The sequence below is a fragment of the Zingiber officinale genome, chromosome 5A (genome assembly GCF_018446385.1).
Source record: "Zingiber officinale cultivar Zhangliang chromosome 5A, Zo_v1.1, whole genome shotgun sequence".
NCBI classification, from domain to species: Eukaryota; Viridiplantae; Streptophyta; class Magnoliopsida; order Zingiberales; family Zingiberaceae; genus Zingiber; species Zingiber officinale.
Window position 1 is genome coordinate 141,874,560 of NC_055994.1, and position 15,907 is coordinate 141,890,466.

A 15,907-nucleotide genomic window follows, 5' to 3' on the forward strand; every position below is an offset into this window, starting at 1 on the left:
AGTTTACACCTGGAAAATACGAATTTGAGTATATTTATTTATAAGGACCTATCCAATATAACTAGTTCTTCCTATATCTCCAATGAAAAACATATTCTCACATTAAGCAATACTCTCTAGTGAGAGGTAGTTGACCTTCTGAAAGCATTATAAATTTTCAAACTCAATTTGCAGGAACAAACAAGACAGTCAACAAAAGACATTTATGAAGAAATGATTTCATTTCAAACATGTAGACAATTAAATACCATCCTCTCTAAAAATAGTAGCACTTTCCCTTCTTTATTTTTAACACATAGGAATGCTATTTACATTCTATAAGGCAATTTCCTGAGACCCTTTAGTATTGATGCAGTACCAAAGGAGGGGATTTTAAATACCCGTTCCTGGAAATAAATGAAGTTCATCTCCACGGTTTTTGCATGAAGATGTTAAAGATGCATGTAACATTTTCTACATTCAATTACTAATAGAGACAAAGACAAGTGTGATAATTATCACATCAAAAGGGAGAAGAAAATGAATTAGCACCTCAAACTACATATATTGTTAATACTCTTGGCATTACCATTGCCATCATCATATACACAATTTTAAAAAATGAATGCAGTAGCCAGACTGGCATTCTTTCACAAGATCACAATGATCAAAAAAAGAATCAAAAATTTTACATCCAGATGTCAACTATAAAAACTCTACCAGATCGGTACAAAAACAATTATCTAAACAATGTAAAAATGTTAATAAAGAAAAATTGTGTAAACAGCAATTACAAGTAAACTGAGGAAAGAGGTGCCAATGAACATAGGGACCAAATATAAATGGAGAAAAATTAAAAAGGGCTATTAAAATCATTCATAAAACTAGTACTTTTGCCCTATTTATGGATGCATATATGAACTTTCGATATGCATTGCAGAATTTAACATTAAGTGCTACTGGTATTTGGTTCAAAGTTCAAACCATGTCAAACTTAGAGTTGTATTCCCATGTTACAAACCACAAGAACAAAATGAAAAATAAAGTCAACAAACTTAAAAAAAAACAGAAACCACCCAATTATTTATTGTGTCTTCTTTCAATCAGATTCATAATCTCAACCAGCAAATTCCTAATTGTACAAATTCCTACATCAAACAGATTTAGTTTCTTCGGCCAACTTAAAACAATATGTCAGTTGATATCTTCTAAAATAATGTGTGTTTTAATCAAACTCAATACAGGAGTAGCAGTACAGGCTCCAGTAGAAACAATTTTTTGTCATTAATATCCTCTCCATCTAAGTTACCTAGATGTTTTCCAGATATCTGATGATCAGTTAATATAAAATTGGTTTCCTTAGATAAAGGTAAAGTTAATTAAAGCTTGAAGATTATCAAAACCTTGAAGAAAGCATATTACAAAATGTCAAGCTCAGTGCACAAAGTTCCCAACAATGCGGGGTTATACGCAACTTACCCTGCATTGCAAAAGATTGTTTCAGTAACTCGAATCTGTGACCACCAGTCACACGGCAACAACTTTACTGCTGCACCAAAGCTCCCCATATTACAAAATGTCATGCAAGGTTTAAAATTTCGAGTTGTGCCGAAATTTCAATTTATGACTAGAATGATATGATTTCAGTTCTATATTTTGTTGTGTCGATATGGTTTCGATACTTTTTTAAATATAAATATATTAATTAAAAAATATTTTTACTAATTTAATTGTTATGGATGCTTACTATTGAGCTATACTTTAGAGGTTATGTTGAGTTCAAGTTTTAATATTATAAATGTTTGATGCTAAAAGTCAATTCAGAGTTAACTAAAGTTCACCAAATAAACATGGTAGGATCAAGTAGGTTTAAACTGGATTAAATTTGGATTTATTTTGATTAGTTAAAAATTAAACTAAATTTACATATACGATAATTTAATTCATAGTAGTATATTTTATAAGGTTAGAAATTATATTATATTTAATTTTTAATTTTTTCTAACAATTTGTTCTCTTAAAGAGGTTTATTTTTTTCTTTTTACCTCATGAACAGATGGAGGGAAAAAAATTAGGCATCCTTTAAGAAGGATTTTTTCTTCTTTGTTTATCCCATGGACAGATGAAAGAGGGAAGAAATTAACCACATTAAAGCGGTAAAGAGATTTTTTCCTCTGCTAACCCTCATGGACAGATGAAGAAGGGAAAAAAATTAACCATAAAGAAGGAAAAAAGAACAAATCAAGAGGAAAAAAATGAGAAAGGAATTTAAATTAAATGTCTTAAATTAAAAATAAAAATAATTTTAAAACTAAGGAAGTTACGACCTCATGGCATCCTCTGTAATGCTCCAAGGTCGTAGCTTCCTCCACATCCTCACGAGGTTGTGCTGGTGTGTGTCGGTAGGCGGAATGGAAAATTCCTCCCATGCCGACTAGCATGGCACAGTAGTTTATACCGATGTCGAGTTAACTGACGTCCAACCATAATCCAATGAAAACCAAAAACAACCAAGTTATTTCAGACAATCCATCTAAGACTAGAAAAGTTGCATTTTACACATATTTCAATAATAGAAAAAAGGCTAAGAAATTTAATAAGCACCCGCAATTGACTTGAACCGAAGCACCAACATACTTCACACGATCTCCTGAAATAAAAAATAGCAAAATATACTAGTCATGCACAAAAATCTATTACTCCCATCAAAGCCCCATTAAATAAATTGGCTAAGCTTACCAATATTCTTGAAGGAATAATAAAAGCTAGCAATAAATCCTAGTTTAGTAAATAGTCCAGATACAATGTACTAAATTCTAGCGAAAATGCTTCCAGAAATCAAGATCTCAAGTTACCTGACTTAGGTAGATATAAAGGAATATAACAAATAGCAGCCTGAACAAAACAATTATAAAACAGATATCTATTTAGTCATACTTGACAAAAGTCAATAGGATAATAGTTTGTTATTTCTTTAATCTGACATTTGATTTCCGAATTGAATTAAGAAGACAAATAAAGGAGCCCCGGCGACAGATATGAGATTGCTCCTTGTAAACTAGAAGACCAAGATTGATGCAAATTAGGAATTGTTTTTCCTTTTAAATTTTAAATTGTAGTCAATTTTGGTAAAACTTGATATATTTTAATTTGATAGGAATATCATTTATTTTCTAATTTGTTGAGTCTGATTAAGTGGGTATTTCTTATCCAACTTTTTTATTCAAATTTCCAATTTTGATTAGGTTAGAGCCTTTAAAAAGACCCAACCCCCTCTGTAAGTAAGTTTTAATTAAAAAGATTTCTTCTTTAATATACTCCAAGTGAGATTTTCGCTTTATGAGATGATTATGCCCTTCGTTTTATCAATTTCGTCCAAGTCCACAACACTTCTAGAGCATTTGAGAAGATACACACTCATTTTGTATGTGTTTATTCTATTTGCATCTCACTTTTTATCTAACCATTTTCTCCTCATATTTATAAGGTTTGGATATGCAAGTTTCTTATTCCCAATGGTAAAGTTGTTGTCGTGTGACCGAGAGGTCACGGGTTCGAGTCTTGGAAAGAGTCACTTGCAAAGTAGGATAAGACTGCATATAATAGACCCTTGATCCCGCATTGGCAGGAGTTTCATATACCGAGCTACCCTTTATATGCAAGTTTCTTTTTCCTAATCCTTACGCTATTCTTTTATATTCATCGTAAGCTTACTTCTTAATCTTTAGGTCGACTAAACCATAGGCTATTAATCCTTCTTATCACCTTATCATTGTTGCATTCTCTTTTAACATTATCGGATATAATGGTGTCATCTAAAGCAACGCCAAACTTAATAGTCCCAATGATCTCCTATAAGCAAGGACATCTGAAATTCATGTTGCCTCTCGTGGAAAGGAAATTCATTTCACAATTCTAGCTCCAAACTAGAAGGATGCTACTTATTCATAATGGAGAGTACAAACTTTACATGGTTTTTCATAAAGTAACATATCAAGATTGGTTCCGTGATGTTTCTCTCTATTTCTAAGAGGATTGTTAAATTTAAAATGGGCATGGACCAAAAACACCAAAATGAAGAGTTTTAGATTGTTAAATTTTTTGTGTGAACTTGCATATTCCCACAATGCCATTCAGCCACATTTGCATATGGTCTTATAACCTCCATGTATACATGTAAATTCCATGTATACTTCCAAAGTTGTTCATGGTATTGGATGACATCAAGGAAATGGACATGGACATGGTTCATTGTGGACACATCAACCATCGGTTATTGTGATAAATTTGGATGGCAATTTACAACAAAATCCATGTCACTCCAACTTCCTCTAACCCTGCTCCAAATCTTGTTTTATTTGTAGGCCAATTCAAAGTACTCAGCTTCGTCCACTTTTTGTCACTAATTTCCCTTAGTATTATCAAAATACTAAGGGAAATATCATGCTTTATAGTAATAAATGTACATTTTTAAGATTTGTGATTGATAGCAATGATTAGTCGCAATCATGAGTCTGATGGAGTCTATTACCTAATTGATTGATTTCTTCTAATGTTCTATACCACTTATATAACCACTATTGGCATTGTTGTCTCAGTTATCCATTTGTTTCTATGTTTAACGAGACATCAATTATCAAAAACATCTATGCTTGTATTGCAGCAAAATTATGTTGTCAAGCACAAGAACCAACTATCGGTAAAATAGATCATTGTCCAATTCATCTTTCTTCTTGATGCATGAACAATGATGCTTCTACCTTGCAATATCTTATTAAATCTATTCCTTTGTGTGTAATTTAGTGGTAGAAGTCCCTTCACATATCTTTATCTGCAATAGTCTGTTTTTCCTTTACCGTTGAGGATTTTTTTATTGTTTGTGTTTTGTTCATGTTTTAGGACTAGTCACTAGAGCATGACATACATTAGCCATGACTACTTTTTGCATCATTCTTAAGTTGAAGAGTACATCAAGAAATGGCATAATTAGACTACTTTTGTAGAGGAAAATAATCCACTTTACCAGGTTAGAGCCTCAGAACTCAGAAGATATGAAGAATGGACACACAGTAAAGAAAACCACAAAAAGATGCAAGCTAGAGATCTAATAAAGAAACTTCAAAAAGGCTAGAAGTAATAAACATAGCCAAAGATAGGATTATTGCCTTTACTAAGTGGCCTTTTTGATTGTTCAGGTGGTGTAGCAGCACCTGAATCTTTTGATGTAGAGGCACTCTCGACTTCTCCAGCAACTCTCTGCAGTTTATAAAAAGGATAAAGATCTAAAGTCAAAAATTTGATGAACCACCTAGAACTATGTACTCCAAGATCAAGTAAAGCCAGATAGTTCGTAAATTAGAAACTAAAGACACATATATATTCTTTAGGCGGTAAAACATGTGAAATATCTATGAATGATAGATAAAGAATTATATAAATCTCATACTTCAGTCCACCAAATTAATCCCTTTAGAAACTTTGTGTCTATTTTTATCTTAACAGGTACTATGTTGGAAAATCACAAATGAGAAGACGGATTATAGCACCAACAAAAAATTGTCAGAAAGTGACAGCAATAACAGTCATTTAAGCAAGGATCAAATTTTTATACGAATATTAAGTGTTTCAATATGTAGTTCTATGCCCCACCATTTTACTTAATCACTTGGTTCAATGAATCATAGACCTAGGGTCAAAACATTAACTTGCTAACACGTGCTTAGCAAGAAAAAGAACAAAATAAAGGAGGGGAAAAGGATGTTTAAATATGACATTTTTGAAAATCAATGATGCAGTCTAGGGATACGACCATCACAGTTTAGATCAATAAGTTGGCAAGCGAATGTTTCTATTATACAGGAGGTATACAGTTTTTTAATTGTGTTGCTTTTCATCTAATTTGACAATAGATGCATTTTACTAAAGCGTCAACTGATCATTGACTGATTTGTTATCAAAGAATATTGCAGCAAACACAACAGAAACCTTCCTCTACTTCTGGGAAGGTTTTTATTCTGAATTACATAGTCTAGTATAAAATGAATGCTACAAAATGTTACCATCCAAACATTCATTGGAGAGAAAGGAAAAAAAATAAACTTCTGTTTTTCAGACGATCAGCAATCCTGCATGACAGCATGCAGTCTGTTGTGGTTCACTTACCTTTGCAAATTCCTCAAGGCTACGTGGTTCAAGCTTCTCGAAAGTCTCAACAGAAGCTGGTATATCATCGCTATCACTTTCACTTGATCTGTTTTCATTACTACTAGTCCATTCATCATTGCTTTCTGCATTTTCATCTTCAGCATCAGACTCAGATGTGCATTCTTCTCCTGATTCCACATGACTATCATCTGTTTCCCTTTCAGAAGCAAATTCTTGACCAAAGTCCTGAATGAGAAACAAGAGTTGTTCGATCTCTCATCAATCATCAAAATCTTGATTGAATGGTGTGAAAATATATAATATATGCAGCTCTTACATATGGAGTGAGAATATTGCTGTCGAGCACCAGTAGTGGGACCTGCAAATCCCGAGCTAGAGCTCTTACCATTCTTTCTCTCAGGAGCTCAGTTCCTGGAAGCATTAACCAGACTTCAATCATTCTGCATTCACAAATTGTTATTGATGAAGAAAAGAGCAAAATTGTCCATGCATTGTTATTTTACTGAATCAAAAAACCTGGAAAACCCTGTAACAGTATCCTTCCAGTTGAAGAAATCAGCCGAGCACCATAAGACAATGCAAATTTTTTGTGTCTCAGATGAGAAGCAGCACATTCAACCAACAAATTTTTTGTGTGCTCCCTGGTGGGATAAAATAAAATATGTTAAAGCTCAAAAGATATCACCTAAAAGAATCTCAAAAAGCCTTACCGAATATGATACGGGAACTTATCCCATGACACCTTGATTTTTTCCCATGGAACAACCCTCCTCATGAATTCATTCTTGAATCGCTGTCGCTTAGTTAGAAAAAGGGATTCTTTGATTTGACTATCAATTGACATTTTCTCACAGCTAAGCCAATCAAGTTGGTCCTGTTCCCCAAGCCAAGCATGTTCAGCATGGCGACGTGAAACAGAAATAGACTCTTCCTTGCTCACTTTTTCCTTATCAAAGCTAGTGGCACTTTTAACAGGCACATGTTTGCCCCTGCTGGCATTATTTCCATCGCCTTCAGAACTGTAAAATCTACAACATGCATATGGCATGCTAGGACTAAGCTTATTGCTTATTCTGACCTCTCTTCTCCATGAGGAAAGCGAAGTTGTGTCAGGAAGTGAAACTGAGCTAAACCGTCTAACAAAAGAATCACTCAGTAGTGGATAGGTACAAATGTTACATCTGTCATTACACCTTCTTATTAACCTGAACAAATACCAATATTCTTGTCCTAAAGAACCCTGTTTGTGTATGCTAAATTTTAATCTCCTTGAAAACATTGTGATGTTATTCTATGGGTACAAACCTAAATGTGATCACAAACTCTATTGTACATCAATATTAATCAAAAGCTCTGGGGACGAAACCTGAACATGGAAATTCAAAAATACATAAATAAACATAGTAGGTCATCCTTACTAAGTAGAATAGAAACGTTTGCCAAATAAACATAAATTTCTTGTTTTCCAAAATGACAAAAGTTTCCTCGTCACATTGACAACCCAACTTACACAATTATAAATGGCTCGTGCAACGCATGTATAAAATAGGCCCAGTGAGGATCAAGAAACGCAAGGAAAACAACCAACAAGCTATAAAACAGAAAAACAAAGGCAATGTGAGATAAAAATCCTTACTTCCTCAACAATGGCGCAGGAAAACAGAGGAGAAAGAACAGCGATTATATAGCGAACATGGGCGCAAAGTTAGACAATAGGAATTTTCCCAGCATATTAGAAGGAACGTCGTGAAAAGTGCGTACAAGGCATCTGTCCTGCCAGATGAAACATTTTTAAGGTTCCATCGGCAATGATATATCTTGTTTTTCCCGATTTGAGGAAAGCAATAAATCGGATAACTATACAGTTCCAACTCAACAACAAAATAACGGGAAAGTAAAAATAAATAAATAAATATCCACATAAACCTCTTCAAAAACTCAGAAAGTGTTCGATCAAAGATTTCGTGTATTTCCAAAGAATCACAAAGCCAAACTTTGATGCTCTTCGAACAAACCGACAGTTGCAATTCGCATAATACGTCAACTTACCTCAAAGTACTTGCTGAACTCAAAGCAGAGAGACGGGAGACGGCGGCCTGAGAGAGGTAGGAGAAGGGGCATGCGATCGTCGGGTAACGGTAGAAAGTTTAGGTTACGTCTGAGGAGGTCAGCAGCAGTCCGACCGACTTACCGCTGCTTCATCGGCAAATCGTGCGGTTGTATATCATCGTTGTGCAATTTCAGAAATTTTCAATAAAAATAGTTTAAATAAATATAAATATTTATTAATCCATAAATTATTCTTCCCTAGGGGCGAATAAAATAATAAATCAACCTAGCACAATTTTAATTTTTTAAAATCTGATAAAAGTTTTAAATGTATTTATTAATTCACGAATTATTCCTTGCAATCCACCTAGCACAGACATTAATTTTTCAAAATCTGATAACAAAATTTAAATGTTTAGTACAACATATACTGAAATATTCAATTAATCTAGATTATTAAACAAACACAATAAAAAATAAATATGTTCTATCTGACATATATTCTTTCAATTTAGCACATATCAATATAAATATTAAAAAAACTAGTTTAAGAGTAATACAATACATTATTATACTACATTTAGTCTCGTGGCATTGTTAAATTCATTTACTAATTGTATGATGATTAATCCGGTCTCATAAAATTTTTTCAAATCATCTATGTGTTTATTCTTGCGGAAAGCTCGCGTGGTGGTCAATCTAAAAGTCTAATATTTTTTATTGCGCACCTCATTTAAAAGAAAAATTTCTACAGATACATCATGACTGAGATTAAACTGTGAATATCTAGATGATAATTTGAATGTTCTATTACGGTACCATAGCTATAAGGTCCTCGTGACATTATTAAAATATGTTAGGGAAAAGATAATAAAATATATAAATGTTACATTAGACATTTAGTTATACTTCAACCCACAATTAGTCATTTTGTGATAAATTTAATGTAGCTAATAATTTTAAGAATAAACATATTACACCAAATATTAATAAGCTCTTTAGTCCTATATCTTTTTGCTATTTTTTTAGTAATTTTCTTTAAGACACCTTAAAAAAATCGCCTGTGTTTTAATTTGTTCACGAAGTTGTGTTTTAATTTGTTCACGAAGTTTTGATGACCAGAGATGAGTCTAGAAATATAAATACAGTGTAGATTAAAATGAAGGCATCCTCAAATTAAACAAGTGCTAAACTTTAATATAGTTTGAGAAATATTAGAACAACTATCTCCTGTTTTTTTTCTTCACCTCTCTCATCTCATATAACCTCGACTATGTATTGAAATTATAATGACTAGGTTGAAATCCTATAGTAAATGGATAAAGGTGTACTCCTAAAAGACGAGTCAAAGCATGGAAGATCTCTTAACATGGCGATCAAAATCAAGAAACGGTTAAAATTATCAATAAAAGTAAAGGCATGCTCAAATCGACAATATGCCTAATCGGGTCTGGAGCCACCGATCGAATTTCGTGTCACATCCCAGGATAAGCAGATAAACCTCATTGTTGTGTACTAAGTAAATTGACAGATTGCCTCAGCTGGTCGAGGTTGTAGGTTGATCGGATCTCTAGGTCGATCGGATAGGCCGGTCGAATAGGTCACTCCTTTATGACAAATAAAATGGTTGAATGTGCACTGGCTCACTACCTACATTCGGTGAGGCCGAGCTAGCGGCCCCTTTGAGTGATGGTCGGCCGGCCTAATGTGGGTCCTAAGGGCACGTGATTTCGTACTCTTTTTTTTGGAGATTTGTGTCACAAAGGACAGAGAATATCTTGCAGACAAATAGCACGTTCAAAGTTTTCAACTTGTCAAATCATAGAGACTTGCAAGCTCATTTTAGGGATATATGTCAAAGACACTTTATGATTTATCATTTCTTAGGAATATTTTGGGATACATGCATAAACACAATAATGACACTATAAAAAGGAGCTCTATTTTCGGGCGAGGGTATGCGATGCTTTGTAATTTTACACGCTTGCTGCTACTATTCATCTACACAACTCGATCACTGACTTAAGCATCAAAGGGACAACACCAGAGACTCATTCCCTAGCTCGGCACTGACTTTTTTTTGTCTTACACAAGACAGCGAGGAGTCTTCGTTTGGTCAATATAAAGTAATGTTCCCAGCCAACCACCTTTACTAATTTCGGACAAGATTAGTATAGTATGGCGATAAAAAAGAAATAAGTACTATGGACTTGGTATGAAAGGTTCCTAACCTTCCGCATGTCCAAATACTTATTCAAAATTCTAAAAATCATTAGAAGCTAGTCGGGTACGAAATCAACACTTAAACCGCTTAGGCGGAGACTGGGCGCCGCTAAACGTGCGGATTCCACGATATCAACATAAATTACATAATAAATCATATTGTATAACTCTAACACAATAACATCAAATTTAAAATGAGTTCAAAATTACACAACTACTAAAATATCATAAATTTATTCTACTTATTCTCTATAATTTTCAACAACTTATTATTCGTCGGATACAAACTCAATATCATCACTATGATCCTCTTCTTCTTCTTCTTCTTCTTCGAATGCAAAATCATCCTCGTGAACTTCTCTCACTCTATAGTTTCAGGGGAGTTGTCTAATGAAATGATGTTTCCAAAGGATAAGGCTTTAGCCAATCTTCAATTCTACTTTCAAGTCGCTCAATTAGAAAAAATCAAACAATAATTTTTTTTTTCCAAATCAATTTCTTGAGCCTTTTAGCTCTCTGATTTCTTATAAATGTGAGCTTCTTCATTTGCTCTGATTTCTCCAGCTCTAGTTACTCAGTACGATGAAGATAAAATTTGGTGTTAATCACTAGGATAAGCCAACAAATTGATTTTCTCGTTAGACCAAAGTTTAGGGCTTATAAAACTTAAGCCCAATAAAAAAAGGTTACGTTTATATTTGATAGAATCCAACCAAAAACTTAATGAAATATAAAGCGAATAGAACACCAAGATTTTACGTAGAAAACCCTTGTGGATAAAATATTACGAGAAGAGGAGAAATTTTCACACTACAAGAATAATAATCTATTATGACACACATAAATGTCCTTATAGTATATTTATGGTGACACTAACGTTTTAGTGACATCTCCAAAAAATGCCCTATATAGTGATGTCGTCTTAGACCTTCCTCACATTCCTGACATTTTATAATGTCGTTATACAATATCAATGCTAACGTCAAAAGTGTCACAATTTTAAAATATAATGACACTCTAAAATGTCAAGAAAAATCATATTTTAAGGATATTTATATTTGTCTTGTTATGATTATAATAGGGACAAAGTTAAATGTCACCAAAACTCATTTATTATGACATTTATATTTTTTATAAGGACAATAAAAAGTGTCAATAAAAATAATTTATAAAATCATTTTAAAATATCACATTAACTAATCTATAATAACATTAATAAATATCATTATAATTGATCCGGCGATAAGAACAGGGGACCCTCGTTGTAAGGGGTCAACGCCACGTGAAAGTAAAAGAGCCGGGCGGTCCATCGAAGAAGGTCGGACCAGCTAGGCCGACCGGAGAAAGGGGTCTGACCGACCGGGCGGTCGCCCGGTGTTTAGCCGATGGCAAAAGGCACCCCTATGGAAGTCGGGGTTCCGACGCTCATTGGGCAAGATCGTAGGGCCGAGCGGACAACAGGCTCGGCCGAAGACATGAAGCATACTGCTAACAGTCGCCACAAAACACATTACCGATAATTTCCCAAGTGGACCATCATATATGACCGGTCGGACGGAAGGCGGACGTGGGCCGATCGGACGCCCGGCAGGAGTTCAGGGAAAAAGACAAGGGACATCTTCTGACAGCTGGCATGCTTCGTGATATGATCATACTCCAAATCACGCGACGTGAGGTTCCGCTGTCCCATCGAGGACATGCTTGGACTGTAGCAGTATGGGTCAGGTAAGCTCACTGACAAGCCCTTACTGGGGTATGGGCTCCGGACACGTGTACACCTCGATATGTGTGCACTCGCTTCTCCGCTGCCCTATATAAAGGCCCTCATCCTTCGCCGGAGGTACGCGTTCTAATATTTCGAGAGCCACTTTTCACTGCTTGCTTGCCTGACTTGAACGTCGGAGGGTCGCCGCCGGGAACCCCTTCCCGGCCCGACTTCTGTGCAGGTTCGCCGGAGCTTCGTGCAACCAGTCGAAGATCCACACTAGCAACCGGGGAGCGCCACGTGCCACGTGTCCAGCGTCCATTGGTTCAGCATTCGGACAGGATCAATAATAATTTATAAATATATTTAAAATAATCACTAATATAAATTTAGAATATATAATATGACTTCAATATTTATATATCATCACAATTCATCCACCATTTAAAATAGAAAAAAAATTATAAAATATAATTTAAAATGCAAGTAGATCATCTAAATTCATCCTATAAATATTTGGGTCAAAATTACAAATGCAAACTAATGATGAGTCTTTTACATCCAAAACTAGTTATACACTATACTCAAAATATTAAATTTTAGAAGGGAATCATATCACCTCTGAATATGAGGTAGCACAACTAAGAAGGGCATTCATGTAGTTGACTTGAATACTAAGCTTTGTTGCAATCCTCAACAGTCTTTTCGTATTATCCAAGTTGCAGTAAAGAACAAGGTTTGCAGGGTCATACTTGAGTCCTTCCCGTAAGCTAAGCTTGCTTCCATAAATTTTCTTGAGTTAAAGAGTTCATTGCCTAATGCTCGTGCTCGAGATATAGCTCTTGTGTTGTTCAATAATGTATATATCTCCACATTTCTAGGATAAATCTGCTTTGCTTATTGTGAAGACATTTTCAAACCTGAAAATTATTCATTACACATTTTCAATGAACATAAAAATATTGAAAACTACCTTAATATGCAATATAACACTTTAACATTACCTTCCTCGAGCCATGTCAACTTCGACATTGACAGCATACAAGTATGAATTTGCCAGCATACCAAAAAACTTAGTATTTGAGGATGGTGAATTTACACTATCAAGTTTAAATACATTGGATATGACCATATCAGCTTCTTCAAGTTGATGAAGTTAAAGTTACGCTTCACATTTTGAAGCCATTACCTGTAATTGTGGGCATTATAAGAATACATTATTGTATTCTCTTATAATAACATTAACATGACATCTAAACTAATGAGATTAAGTGCTAGTATGAATTTACAAATGATGAAGCATTTGCTCCTTCAATGAAGGCAGCATCACTCTCCTTAAGGTCACTCTTCCAATCTACAACCTTTCGGGCTTCTGCACACATGTCCAAATGTCTTTCCACTGCTTGAAGCTCCCTAAATTCAACATAATGTAAACTTAACCTAGCAAGAGATGTTTCCTAGCATTCTCAACTTAACCTAACCTATTGACCAAAATAAACAGTTTATTTAGAAGAATGCATATTTTAGTATAAGATTTACTCATCAACATCATTTATCACAATGAGTCAAAAGAAAGAACAATGAAATTTAAAAGCTAAAACAAACTAAGCACAAAAAACAACAATTTCTTTTTCTTCTCAAGTTCTTGAGTTCATATAACATGATAAAAAACTTCACGTGTTATTATTTATTTCTGATCACAATATTTGTTGTAGTGTGGTATACTAATCATAGTAAACAAAACATACACTTGATTGTATGTCTAGAATTCAATTAATCATATATAAGTGCATCCGGAGCAACATTAATATATGGCAATAACAATGTTATTTTTTTTGCTTTCTTATTGAGCAACACAAGGATGCATTTTAATTACTGCAATTAATGGCACTCCAAGGCTATCTACCAATATTGTGAGTTAAAACAGAAGAATGTAAGACAAATATATGGGTAGTAATTTATTTAAAGTTGTTCCATCACAATTCTACAAAAAGATCTCTTTTACAATTTAGAATTGTGATCAAGCAAAATGACTGTAGTAAGGACAAGGGATTGATGTTGCAACTTTGAATAACAAATATAAACAATGCAAAAATCATAAGACAACTCTACCATAAAAAAAAGATGCAACCTTATCAATCAGAATAAAATTTGATAAAATTGAGATAGTTCTTCGATTATTCCTATTAATTATGTAATAGAAGTATTCATAAATAAATTACATGTCATAATTAATAACAGTAGTGGGTGACTAGCTCCAAGGAAATGAATCATATGCAATTAAGCAATATCAATATCTCAGCATAACACTAGGACCAATAGCAATCAATTTGCAAACTTGAATTAGAAAGAATGGAACATTTTTAAAGTGTTATAACCTTATAAGCAACGATGCCAACCTTTGCTGTGCATGCCTGAAAGCAGGATCCAAAACCAATGCCTCTTCACACTCCTTTATATAAAATTGAATTGATAGTTTAATATGGGAGATGTGCTTATTGGTGGTAAATCTACTGGTATTGCATGCAGACTGATTTATTTCATTCTCATTCTTCCATTCATGTCTTCTATAGCACAATTTAATTACTCAAACATTTCTAAAGCCAAGGAGATAGAAAAAACAAAACAAAATTGAGCATCATACCTTCTTCAAGGATTTCAGATCTTTGAAGAACACGTCTAAAGAAGAAAATTGATCCTTCAACTGTGCACCAACATGAGCGCAATGACAACAAGCATCAAGACCAACACCCGCCATCACAACTATGCCGTGAGAGGAGAAATTGAAAAGGGGAGGGGAACATGTGCCAACTAACAAACAAGGAAAATAGTTAGAAAAAGAGAAGAATACAGTGCTCGCAACATATCCTTCGGACGTGCTCCAGCAAGAGCGCTACGAGACCGTGCCATGAGGGGAAGAATTGAAAAGCGGGGAGGGGCAATCGAGGATTAAGACACAAACCTGTGAGAAGATGAATGTCGGGAAAGGAAATACCGATCAATTCGACTCGGTGCTGCGTGAGGAAAAGGGCAAGCTTCCTACTAGTATATGGAGATGGAAAAGGGTGAGAGTTTCAGAAGAAGATAGCAATGTCGCTACCTCGCTATAGGTCACTGCCCGGCATCGTCCCCCTCGTATGTGCCTATTTGTGAATGGGTTACCTAGTGAGGCATCGACCCCTTCGCGTGTAGCCATTCGCGAATATGCCGCTAGTGAACCAGCGGCCTGGCGAGGTTGCAGCCCTCTCGAGTGTGATCGCTTGTAAAATGGTTGCTCGTCGCCTGGCGAGGTTGTGCGCGGTGTTGCGGAAAAGGAAGAAGTGAGAAATAGGGTTACCTTTGAGCCACTACTTGCTTGCTACGGAGAGGGAAAAACCTGGCTGCGCTGTGGAGAGGGAAGAAAAGAAGAGGTGGGAGATGGAAGAAACCTAGCAACGATAAAGAAAAGGAATGAAGAAGAAATGGGAGAGGGAAGGAAATGATAGGGTCAAAGGAAAAGGTTTGATTAATATGTTTATAATGTAATGACATTTATAAAATATGTCACAGTAAAACGTCTAATATGATGATTTTTATAAAAAATTAATTAGATGCAAAGAGTGTTATTATACAATATTTATGACACTTTTTAATAAGTGTCATAAAGAAAATGTCATAATAGATATTTTTTCTTGTAGTGTCACTATATCAAAATTGATATAATGGTGGCCGAAAAATAAAGATGGTAGAATCTTCAAAAACACCTCACGCCACAAAACCCTACATTACAATATATATATATATATA

General features: G+C 34.6%; 2 protein-coding genes across 19 annotated transcripts in view; both read right to left on the reverse strand.

Annotated features, from left to right (window-relative positions):
* LOC121982163 (spastin-like) overlaps nucleotides 1-8,373 on the reverse strand; it is a 46,876-nt gene extending 38,503 nt beyond the window's left edge. For 2 of the 13 annotated variants that reach the window (XR_006112016.1, XM_042535093.1), the window contains exons 1-7: nucleotides 8,194-8,372; nucleotides 6,855-7,510; nucleotides 6,661-6,785; nucleotides 6,461-6,555; nucleotides 6,142-6,369; nucleotides 5,145-5,235; nucleotides 2,584-2,629 (exon numbers count right to left, since the gene is read on the reverse strand). Coding sequence is in view for 11 of the 13 variants with exons in the window: in XM_042535093.1 (XP_042391027.1) it covers nucleotides 2,584-2,629; nucleotides 5,145-5,235; nucleotides 6,142-6,369; nucleotides 6,461-6,555; nucleotides 6,661-6,785; nucleotides 6,855-7,423 (1,154 nt within the window). In the remaining 2 variants the exon portion in view is untranslated. Of the gene's footprint in view, nucleotides 1-2,583; nucleotides 2,630-5,144; nucleotides 5,236-6,141; nucleotides 6,370-6,460; nucleotides 6,585-6,660; nucleotides 6,794-6,854; nucleotides 7,736-7,780; nucleotides 7,918-8,193 lie in introns of those variants that run through there. The other 11 variants (XR_006112017.1, XM_042535104.1, XM_042535098.1 and 8 more) reach the window with 10 other exon arrangements.
* A 4,222-nt stretch (nucleotides 8,374-12,595) lies between these two features.
* On the reverse strand, nucleotides 12,596-15,604 carry LOC121982164 (inactive TPR repeat-containing thioredoxin TTL3-like). 6 transcript variants are annotated; one of them, XM_042535106.1, is made up of 6 exons: nucleotides 15,459-15,604; nucleotides 14,766-14,932; nucleotides 14,500-14,573; nucleotides 13,411-13,534; nucleotides 13,126-13,310; nucleotides 12,596-13,041 (listed from the first exon to the last, which is right to left on the reverse strand). In XM_042535106.1, exons 2-5 carry the CDS (start codon nucleotides 14,877-14,879, stop codon nucleotides 13,284-13,286), a joined length of 339 nt encoding a protein of 112 aa, XP_042391040.1. In that variant the 5' UTR covers nucleotides 14,880-14,932; nucleotides 15,459-15,604; the 3' UTR covers nucleotides 12,596-13,041; nucleotides 13,126-13,283. The 6 variants fall into 6 exon arrangements, 2 of the variants coding, with proteins under 2 accessions (XP_042391040.1, XP_042391039.1); XM_042535105.1 differs by having other exon boundaries at nucleotides 15,084-15,604; XR_006112019.1 differs by lacking the exon at nucleotides 14,500-14,573 and having other exon boundaries at nucleotides 14,766-15,604.
* Nucleotides 15,605-15,907: the final 303 nt, after the last annotated feature.

Coding starts and splice junctions, on each gene's coding strand:
- LOC121982164 (XM_042535106.1), bottom strand. CDS start 14,879: ATGGCGGGTGTTGGTCTTGATGCTTGTTGTCATTGCGCTCATGTTGGT. Junction 13,535..14,499: donor TTGGCATCGTTGCTTATAAG/GTTATAACACTT, acceptor TGTTGAATTTAG/GGAGCTTCAAGCAGTGGAAA. Junction 13,311..13,410: donor GAGCAAATGCTTCATCATTT/GTAAATTCATAC, acceptor CCACAATTACAG/GTAATGGCTTCAAAATGTGA.